The sequence below is a fragment of the Triticum aestivum genome, chromosome 7D (genome assembly GCF_018294505.1).
Source record: "Triticum aestivum cultivar Chinese Spring chromosome 7D, IWGSC CS RefSeq v2.1, whole genome shotgun sequence".
Taxonomy (NCBI): Eukaryota; Viridiplantae; Streptophyta; class Magnoliopsida; order Poales; family Poaceae; genus Triticum; species Triticum aestivum.
Window position 1 is genome coordinate 454,904,676 of NC_057814.1, and position 10,898 is coordinate 454,915,573.

At 50.3% G+C, this 10,898-nt stretch overlaps 1 protein-coding gene across 1 annotated transcript; it reads right to left on the minus strand.

Moving 5' to 3' along the window:
• Positions 1 to 7,780: 7,780 nt before the first annotated feature.
• Positions 7,781 to 9,769, minus strand: LOC123165899 (acyl transferase 7). The gene is made up of 2 exons (XM_044583641.1): positions 9,084 to 9,769; positions 7,781 to 8,948 (listed from the first exon to the last, which is right to left on the minus strand). Exons 1-2 carry the CDS (start codon positions 9,540 to 9,542, stop codon positions 8,106 to 8,108), a joined length of 1,302 nt encoding a protein of 433 aa, XP_044439576.1. The 5' UTR covers positions 9,543 to 9,769; the 3' UTR covers positions 7,781 to 8,105.
• Between the last annotated feature and the right edge of the window lie 1,129 nt (positions 9,770 to 10,898).

Sequence of the window (10,898 nt, forward strand, 5' to 3'; positions counted from 1 at the left end):
TTGTGCTTGTGATCTCCATCTTCGAAGCACCGTCATGATCACCATCGTCACCGGCGCGACACCTTGATCTCCATCGTAGCATCGTTGTTGTCTTGCCAACTATTGCTTCTACGACTATCGCTACCGCTTAGTGATAAAGTATAGCAATCACAGGGCAATTGCATTGCATACAATAAAGCGACAACCATATGGCTCCTGCCACTTGCCGATAACTCGGTTACAAAACATGATCATCTCATACAATAAAATTTAGCATCATGTCTTGACCATATCACATCACAAAATGCCCTGCAAAAACAAGTTAGACGTCCTCTACTTTGTTGTTGCAAGTTTTACGTGGCTGCTACAGGCTGAGTAAGAACCGTTCTTACCTACGCATCAAAACCACAACGATAGTTCATCAAGTTAGTGCTGTTTTAACCTTCTCAAGGACCGAGCGTAGCCACACTCGGTTCAACTAAAGTTGGAGAAACTGACACCCGCTAGTCACCTGTGTGCAAAGCACGGCGGTAAAACCAGTCTCGCGTAAGCGTACGCGTAATGTCGGTCCGGGCCGCTTCATCCAAAAATACCTCCAAACCAAAGTATGACATGCTGGTAAGCAGTATGACTTGTATCGCCCACAACTCACTTGTGTTCTACTCGTGCATATAACATCTACGCATAAAACCTGGCTCGGATGCCACTGTTGGGGAACGTAGTAATTTCAAAATTTTCCTACGCACACGCAAGATCATGGTGATGCATAGCAACGGGAGGGGAGAGTGTTGTCTACGTACCCTCGTACGTAGACCGTAAGCGAAAGCGTTTATCAACGCGGTTGATGTAGTCGTACGTCTTCACGATCCGACTGATCCAAGTACCGAACGCACGGCACCTCCGAGTTCTGCACACATTCAGCTTGATGACGTCCTCGCCTTCTTGATCCAGCAAGACGAGCGAAGTAGTAGATGAGTTCCGGCAGCACGACGGCGTGGTGACGGTGTTGGTGAAGAACAATCTTCGCAGGGCTTCGCCTAAGCACTACGAAAACTATGACGGAGGATAAACTAGAGGGGATGGGGTTGCTGGCACACGGCTTGGTGTTTCTTGATGTGTCTTTGGTGCTAGCCCTACCCCTCTATTTATATGTTGGGCCCTGGGGTCGAAACTTGGAGCAAAAGCCTCCTCAAAGTCGGTTTTGCCCGAAAGGCAAGAGTCCCACTCGGACTCCAGGACCAAACACTACAATCCTTGGCGTCTGGCCCAGACGCCATGGGCCTCGGCGTCTGGCCCAGGGCCAGACGCCAGGGTCTCCGACGCTTGGCCCCCTGGCCTCCGCAAAACTCCTTTTGCACCGACCTAAAGCCTCGTGGGCTTCACCCCTTGGCCGAACCATATCATCCTATATATAAATCTTTACCTCCGGACCATTCCGGAGCTCCTCGTCATGTCCGTGATCTCATCCGGGACTCTGAATAATATTCGGTTACCAACATACATAACTCATACAATACTATATCGTCAACGAACGTTAAGCGTGCGGACCCTACGGGTTCGAGAACTATGTAGACATGACCGAGACACTTCTCTGGTCAATAACCAATAGCGGAACCTGGATGCCCATATTGGCTCCTACATATTCTACGAAGATCTTTATCGGTCAGACCGCATAACAACATACGTTGTTCCCTTTGTCATCGGTATGTTACCTGCCCGAGATTCGATCGTCGGTATCTCAATACCTAGTTCAATCTCGTTACCGGCAAGTCTCTTTGCTCGTTCCGTAATACATCATCCCGCAACTAACTCATTAGTTACAATGCTTGCAAGGCTTATAGTGATGTGCATTACTGAGTGGGCACAGAGATACCTCTCCGACAATCGGAGTGACAAATCCTAATCTCGAAATACGCCAACCCAACAAGTACCTTTGGAGACACCTGTAGAGCACATTTATAATCACCCAGTTACATTGTGACGTTTGGTAGCACACAAAGTGTTCCTTCGGTAAACGGGAGTTGCATAATCTCATAGTCATAGGAACATGTATAAGTCATGAAGAAAGCAATAGCAGAATACTAAACGATCAAGTGCTAAGCTAACGGAATGGGTCAAGTCAATCACATCATTCTCCTAATGATGTGATCCCGTTAATCAAATGACAACTCATGTCTATGGCTAGGAAACTTAACCATCTTTGATTCAACGAGTTAGTCAAGCTAGAGGCATACTAGTGACACTCTGTTTGTCTATGTATTCACACATGTACTAAGTTTCCGGTTAATACAATTCTAGCATGAATAATAAACATTTATCATGATATAAGGAAATAAATAATAACTTTATTATTGCCTCTAGGGCATATTTCCTTCAACATCAGCAAGAACGCCATGGTGTTGGCTGAGATTGATGAGTGTATGCGGCCTGATGAGGTCTAGTTCGATCGTCTGCAGATTTGGGCTAGGGTTATGGATCTACCCTATAACCTAAGGGATGAGGCGTGGTGGATGCCGATTGCGAAGCAGATGGATAAGAACGCCCAGTTTGTCAAGTTTGATCATAATGGTGGGTTTCTGAGAGCAAGGATATCAATTGAGGTAGACAAGCCTTTGAGAAGGTGGATTTTGATCGATTCTGCCAGGAGAAAGAAGATGGACTTGTATGACATTCAATATGAACAGCTGCCCTATTTTTGTTTCTCTTGTGGTAGATTAGGGCACTCGGAGCTCTATTGTGCTACTCCGGGCTCACGCGATGCCAAGGGTGAGCTTCCGTTTGGCCAGCGACAATTCCTCCAGGGAACCAAAGAATCATAGCAAGCCAACCACAAGGAATTCTAGCACTAACAAGGAACCTGGGGAGGAACTGATATCTCCTATGAAGAATAAGCAGCCACCAAAGAGAAAAGATGCTCCACATCAAGTTTACAAACCCGTGGCAAAACCCTTGTTGCTTACAGATGGGAGTTTGGACGATCCTGTTGGGGACGCGAGTGCAAGCATCAAGGACCCAACCTCAGCTAGTAATGATACAGAGGAGGATGACTTTGCTCGTGAACCAAAGAAGAAGAAGCCCACACCAGATAACTCGGCAGAGACCGTGTCGCGGTCCTGCCCGTCACAATGAGTGTTTTAAGCTGGAACTGCCGGGGGCTTGGGAACCCCGAGGAAGTTCGGGAGCTTCACAGTATCGTGAAGCTTGAAGGCCCCTCGCTTCTCTTTGTAATGGAAACAAAAATCAAGGCAAAAAGAGTTGAGGATCTGAAGTATACGCTTGGTTTTGCAGGTAGTTTTGCGGTTGACATTGTCAGCCTTAGTGGCGGCATAGGTCTTTTTTGGTCCAAAGATGTGACCGTTGATTTGAGAAATTTTAGTAAGAATCATATTGATGTACTGGTTCATAGCAATAATAATAACGCTTCTGTTTGGCGTTTCACTGGTTTTTACGGAGCACTGCGAGCGGAAGAGAGACATCACAGTTGGCGGTTCTTGCGTACTTTGTATAACATACCCCATAGTGCATGGTTGTGCATGGGAGATTTTAATGAAACTTTGTATGCATGTGAGCACTTCAGCAAAGCGGCACGGTCTGAAACTCACATGAGAGCGTTCTGGGAGGTTGTGGATGACATCTCCTTCCAAGATCTGGGCTGGTCTGGCACGGCCTACACATGGGATAATCATCAAACAGGAGATGCAAATGTCAAGGCACGGTTAGATCGAGCTTTTGCGAACGAGGAATTCCGACAGCTTTTTCATCACATTCGGGTAAGACATCTTCCTTCAGTTGAGTCTGATCATTGTTTTGTGATAGCGGAAATAAAAGAGGTACTGTCAGATCGGCCTATGGCCAAGAAACAATTCCAATATGAAAATGTTTGGCAGACTCATACAGATTATGACCGCCTAATAGCCGAGACTTGGCGGGGCATACCACGGACTCCGGGCCTCCAAGGCATTGCATCGGCTCTTGGCACCTTGCAGTCAACCTTAGAGCCGTGGAGTTTGAAGGAGTTTGGGTGTCTGGCACGTACTGTCAGACAACTCCAACAACGTCTTAACCGCGTTCAGTGTCAGGCTATAGGAGCTGGGCCTTCGGATGAGGAGAAAAGCATTGTTAAAAAACTGAAGGAGGCCCTGCATCAAGAGGAGGTATGGACTCGACAGCGTTCGAGAGTTCCGTGGCTCCGTGAGGGCGATCGCAACACATCATATTTTCAGGTGCAAGCAGCTCAGCACCAACGTATGAATAAAATCTCATATTTACGTCGAGCTGATGGCACCGTTTGTGCTAGTGGAGATGAGGATAAGGTGGAGGTGCAAACTTTCTACTAACGGTTATATGAATCACAGGGTTTTGCCGACCCCCAGCTATTGTTATTGCATGTGCCGGTCAAGGTGACACAAACGATGAACATTGAACTATCCAAACCCTACACCCCGGAGGAAGTCAAAGTGGCGCTGTTTCAAATGGCTCCCTCGAAGGCACCCGGTGTTGATGGTTTTACTGCAGGTTTTTATCAGCGTCATTGGGATTTACTTGGTAATGACATAACCCAGGCAGTGCTTGATTTTCTCAATGGGGGGGGGGAGCTGCCATCGGGACTGAATGATACTTCTATTACCCTCATCCCCAAGGTCAGACACCCCCAATCAATATCACAACATCGTCCTATTGCATTGTGCCCAGTTTTGTACAAGATTGCAGCAAAGGCGATCACCAATCGCTTGAGATGTATTATGGACGAGGTTATCAGCGAAGAGCAAAGTGCTTTTGTTCTCGGCCGCCTCATTACCGACAGTGTTCTAGTTGCGTATGAAAGCGTACATACGATGAGGCGGAGGAAGAAGGGCAAGAATTTTTCATGCGCGGTCAAGCTTGATATGATGAAAGTATATGACCGCGTTGAGTGGCACTATCTCGAAGCTATACTAGCTCGGCTGGGTTTCTGTACGAGCTTTGTTAGATTAATAATGAAGTGTGTCTCCTCGGTGCGTTTCTCGGTGTGTGTCAACGGTGAACTATTACCATACTTCACACCATCCAGAGGATTCCGACAAGGTGATCCAATTTCACCATATCTTTTTCTGCTATGTGCAGAAGGTTTTTCCTCATTGTTAAAATATTACAATGGAGTAACCATCGACAGGGGTCTGAGGGTGAGTTATAGATCACCATGGGTCACACATTTATTATTTGCAGATGATAGTTTGATTTTCATCAATGCAAGTAATCCAAGTGCTCTCAGACTCAATGAGATTCTTAGGATCTATGGAGAGGCTTCGGGCCAAAGTGTTAATCGTGATAAAAGCTCGATATATTTCAGTACTAACACTCTTCACTCGTTGAGGCAGGTTCTGCAAGCAACATTGAATATCCATGTGCAAGCATTCAGTGAGAAATACCTGGGGCTCCCTACTGATGTTGGTCGGATCACCAGCGGCACATTTGATCACATCAGCGAAAGAGCTCGCGGGGAAATACAAGGCTGGTCGGAAAAATTATTGGCGTGTGCAGGTCGAGAGACTCTTCTCAAATCTGTCGTTCAATCTATTCCTACTTATCCAATGAGTACTTTCCTACTGACCAAGAAAGTTTGTAAGAGTCTTACTTCACCAATGACCAAATATTTTTGGAGTAGCTCTCTTGACAAGAAATCATTGCATTGGGTGTCCTGGAAGGAGCTAGCTACACCCAAGTGTAAGGGCGGGATGGGGTTCAGAGACTCGCATCTTTTCAATCTTGCTATGTTGGGCAAACACGGGTGGCGCTTCCTCACCAACCCGAATTCCCTTTGTGCAAGAGTTTTGAAGGGCCGCTACTTCCCCGACACCGACTTCATGCATGCTACTATACCCAAGTCGGCGTCGGCCACTTGGAGGGCGATCATGGCGGGGAGGGAAGCCCTTCGATCCGGACTGATCTCTCGAATGGGCGATGGCTCCTCCATATCGGTCTGGAACGATAAGTGGATCCCAGGTACAATATCTATGTCTCCTATTTTTCGGCCACAACATACGACTATTGAGCGTGTGTCTGAGCTTATTGATCCATCTAATTGGTCGTGGAGACAAGAGCTTGTTCGGCATACTTTCATTGCTCCTGATGCTGAAGCAATATTGAATATTCCTATTCGGCAAGGAGGAGGAGATGATTTTCTTGCATGGGCATTTGAAAGATCGGGGAACTATACTGTGAAGACGGTGTACCGTGCTCTCGTGACTCAGAAAGAACTTGTTGCTCTAGAGGAAGGGACGACTACCGAAACCTCAGAGGATGATACACAGTTGTGGAAATCCCTATGGAAATTGAATGTCATTCCGAAGGTTAGAGTGTTCTGGTGGAGGGTTCTTCGTGGAATTCTCCTAGATGAGGCCACTCTTAACTATCGACATATTGCAGAGATTCGTGATGCAAAGTTTGTTTGGCTATGGATGAAAATCTGGAGCATGCAGTCATACACTGTTCACATGCAAAAAGCTTCTGGGAGGAAGCGGGTGCTTGGTTTGGCCTCAGATTGCCTCGTCTTCATCCAGACTCATGGGCGCAGGATATCACATGTGATCCTCGGTTTACAGATGATGACCGCGCCAAGATCAACACGATAATGTGGTCTATATGGCACTCCCGGAACCGGATCAAACACGGCGAAGAGGGGAGGAATCCTACGGCTACGATCAGGGCGACCAAGGAGGCGATCGCCCTCCTTCATTTACCACGTCGAGATTCGATGATCCTACATGGATTCGGGTGGAGACCACCTGATGAGGGTGTCGTCAAAATCACTACGGACGGTGCCTTGAACTTTGCTGATGGCAGGGGCGGTGCGGGAGGGGTGGCTCGATCCTCTTCGGCGCTCCTGGGAGCATGTTGCAAACCATATTTGGGCATCTCTGATCCCTTGATTATGGAGGGTTTATCACTACGAGATGGAGTTCGGTTCGCTTCTCTTCGAGGATTCTCGCAGGTGGTAATGGAAACTAATTGCTTGGAGATGGTGACGTTCAATTGTGGCTCCTTTATTGTTAGAGATAGGAAAGCTATGTAATAATTTTACTTTGTTTGATATTCAGCATGTAAACAAGTCAGCTAACATCCCGATCATCTTTATGCATCTGAATGTGACCGATAGGTGGCTTGAAGAGACTCTTAGCTTTTTGGTGACATTACGTGACGTTCGTCGTGTTTCTCTGAAGGAAGCCGCCCGCGTGTCGCCGAACGTTACACTGCGACAAGTAGTACACGGCACAGGGAAAGGCAACAGCGCGCACGCGTCCCTGCGGGCTCTGTTTTTCTTCTTTTAGATGGACGGTCTTTGTTGAGCAGAGCAGGCACATGCGCACCGCACCGACAGAGACGGGAAGCCCGAGGGCAGTTGGGTACCCGTCAATTCAATTCTTGCGCCTAGAAAGGCGAGGTTTAAGCTGGCTGTGCCGAACTTGGCCAAACAAAACGAGACACGGCACGCAGCAGCAGCCGGGCTGCCCGGGCAGCCTGTGCAACTCACACAGCACAGAGTCGAGAGATGCTTCCAGCCAGCCAGGCACTTCTGGAAGGAACAAGGGCTCTCTTCTTTGTCCAACCACCGAACCGAATCGCCGAACAAACCAGCACACGCATGCCTTCTAATCTCCGTCACGCCAGGCGCAACAAAAGCAAGTGAGATCAAGTTCAAACCCCCTCCAGAAGCAAAGAACACCTTTTAACCCCGCGAGGCCACGCACGCTACCGCCACTGGGGCTTATAACAAACCAAGATCGCGATGGCCTGACAGGACATAGATGAAGCCGGTGCCAAGTGACAAACAACTTGCTTACTTACTCCTGCTTTGCTTTGCTTAGGCGGGAGGAGACAGTGGCTCCCCACCAACTCGACGTCTCGATCGTTACAGCTCTTCTTTCACACTCACAACCCGAATCGCAAGCAACAACTTCGCATCATGTCATGTACTCCTAACTGGCAAAACGAATTTAATCGAATGGAACGAATAAATCAAACGGTTACAACACGTATTTTATGTATGTATCGTGGTGTTGCAGTAGAATATTCTCCTCTGTTCTCCGGCCGACAACTACTGGCCGTTGGCAACGGCACCCGCCGGAACTGATCGGGTGGGTGACCAATCAGTCGAGCCGCATCATGTCCCGGTGGAAGGCGTCGACGCCGTCGGCGGCGACGCACTGGGTGATGAGGCGCGCGCCGGGCTTGTGCGCGGAGGGGCAGACCAGGATGCACGTCGCGATGTAGTCCAGGTTGGTGAGGGGCACCACGTGCACGGGGGCGCCCCACCCATAGTCCACCTCCGCGAACCCGAGCCGCGACCAGTCCGACACCAGCAGCGTCCGGTAGTCGGACGTGATGCGGTACGGGTCCCCGCCGTCGCCCATCTCCCCGCGGCTCCACCGCGCGAACTCGGACGGGAGCCGCTTCTTTCCCTCGCGGATCAGCCGGACCACGTCGTTCAGCGGCGCGTCCGACACGGCCTCGGCCGGCGCCGACACGCGCATGATGTAGTAGCAGTTGCCGTAGAACCCGTCGGGCAGCGCGCGGGGGCGGAGCGCGGGGCGCGCGTTCATGGCGAAGCACACGTGCACGGGGGAGCCCCTCGCGAACCCGGCGGCGCGGGTGCGGGCCTGCCACGCCTTGGCGATCAGCACCTCGAACGCGCTGCACCGGTGCCCCGTCTCCTCCAGGAACCGGGCCTTGAAGTGGTCGATGTAGTCGGTGGAGATGTCCATGGCCAGGTACTGCAGCCGGAGCTCCGTCGGGACCGGGAGCGGGCCCACGGACGCGGCCGGCGGGCTCGGGATCGCCTCGCGGCCCCACGCCGGCATCAGCGACGGCGCGGCCCGCCCGCGAGCGATCTCGCCCATCGCCGACATGAACTGCGCCGCGCCGGGGCCGTCCGCGACGGCGTGGCTGAACCGGAACCCGACCACGAACCCGCCGCACGCGAACTGCGTGACCTGCATTGGGGAATGGGCCGAGCAATTAAGCGCCATTGCAACCCATGCCGTTGACTTGGAAGAACCAAAGGTTCCAGAACACACGCACGCCGGACCACAAATGGGGATTTTTCTGCAGTCTTGCTAAATTATTACCTGGACTAGAAGGATTACGGAGTCCTCGGCGAGGGGGTCGGAGGCGGGGTAGGTGGGGTGCGGCAGGAGCTCGTCCTTGGGCACCATGAGCGGGTACTCGAGGTAGTCCACCTCCTCCAGGGTGCAGCTCGCGGTGGCCTCCACGAACCACACGCCCTCGCCGGTACAGTCCACGACCAGCTCGCCGCCGTCGGACAGCGCGAGCCGGCCGGCGATGGGGTAGTAGCTCACGAGCGCGGCGGCCAGGGCGCGCTCGATGGCCTTGACCGGGGACTCGGCGGCCTCGTCGCCGGCGCGGCCCTTGAAGACGTGGAGGGACTCGATGAGCGCGCGCTGCGTGGGGTAGCGGTCGAGCCAGGAGAGCGGGAGCTCGCCGCCGGGCGTGGGCGCCGACGGGGCCACCACCCTCTGCGCCACCCGTGTCACCGTCGCGGTAGCCGCCGGCCCCGTGCTCCGCATGGTGGTGGTCGGGGTGGGGGTGGCCAGCCGGCGAGGCGGAGATCTGGGTTGTGGTGGTGGCGCACTCGCTGGCTGGCTCACCTGGGAAAGAGAGCTGCCACCGCTGTTGGTCTTTTATACAGGGGGGAGTATAGCGATGAGTATAGTGTCTGTCCGCTACGACTAGTCGTTGTGCGTTGTTGATGACTGGATATGATAAGGATTGCCCACCGCACGATCAAAGAGATGGAGGAGTCAGATTTTGCCTTTTTTCTGTCAGAAAATGGTTTCATTGTAGAACTACGTATTGACCTGAGATGAGAATTTGAAATATTCAGGTGTCAAATTTCAGTTTGTTTAATTCACTAAGGATGTCACATCTAAGCTCCCACAATGTATAATGCAACATCAAGAAATAGAAAAAAACTAAAAAGAAAAAATAGACCACAAACAGAGTGGACATCAGCTTAGATGTGACATAACTATGTCACATCTAGATGTGTCCTAGACAGACCCGTCAAATTTAGGCCACCTTCAGGCCTTCTATTTCATCACGATATGTCTGAGCGACAGCACGAACACTATCCTAAACAACATGATTTAAAGACAAGATCCAAACACAACACATTAACACTAACATGCACACTATTAACATAACGGGTTGAAACCACAATAGATGCTATTTTAAGACAGCAGGATTCCCCTGCACAACAACGGGTGATGTTCCATAATCAAAATATGAATAGTTTTCAGCAAACACAATACTAAAACTACCACTCCCTCCGTAAAGAAATATAAAAGTGTTTAGATCACTAAAGTAGTTCTTTAGTGATCTAAACGCTTTTATGTATTTTTACGGAGGGAGTACTACTTAGTTGAGAAAGTTCACTTGGTTGTGCGTAACAGGGAGGTAGCATTGACGGCAAATGTCCTTAGTGTGAGGACTTAGTCGTGAGGCCAATGCATCTATGTGGTAGCTTAAGAGGGGTTGAGTGGGACGAGAGACGCGAGATTTTACTCAGGTTCGGCCCCTCACGGTGGAGGTAAAAACCTACATCCTGCTTTATTGATATTGATGATGATGATGCTCACGATTACAAGGGTGCTCTTTCGCTACCTCTATCTCGAGAGCTATTGACTTGTATGTCTCAACTTGTGAAACTTGTCCCTCTTGGGGTGCCCTGCCCCTCCTTATATAAGTTGGAGGGGCTGGCTTACATGTAGAGTCCTAGTAGGATTAGGACTAGTCTCTTTTCTATTACAAGACGGATAGCAATCCAGGTCTTATTCAAACTGTTTAAGTCGGCCTGCTGGGCCACCTCCCATGATGGGCAGCGGCCTACCTCCATGAGGATACCCGTGTCCCATATCCACGAC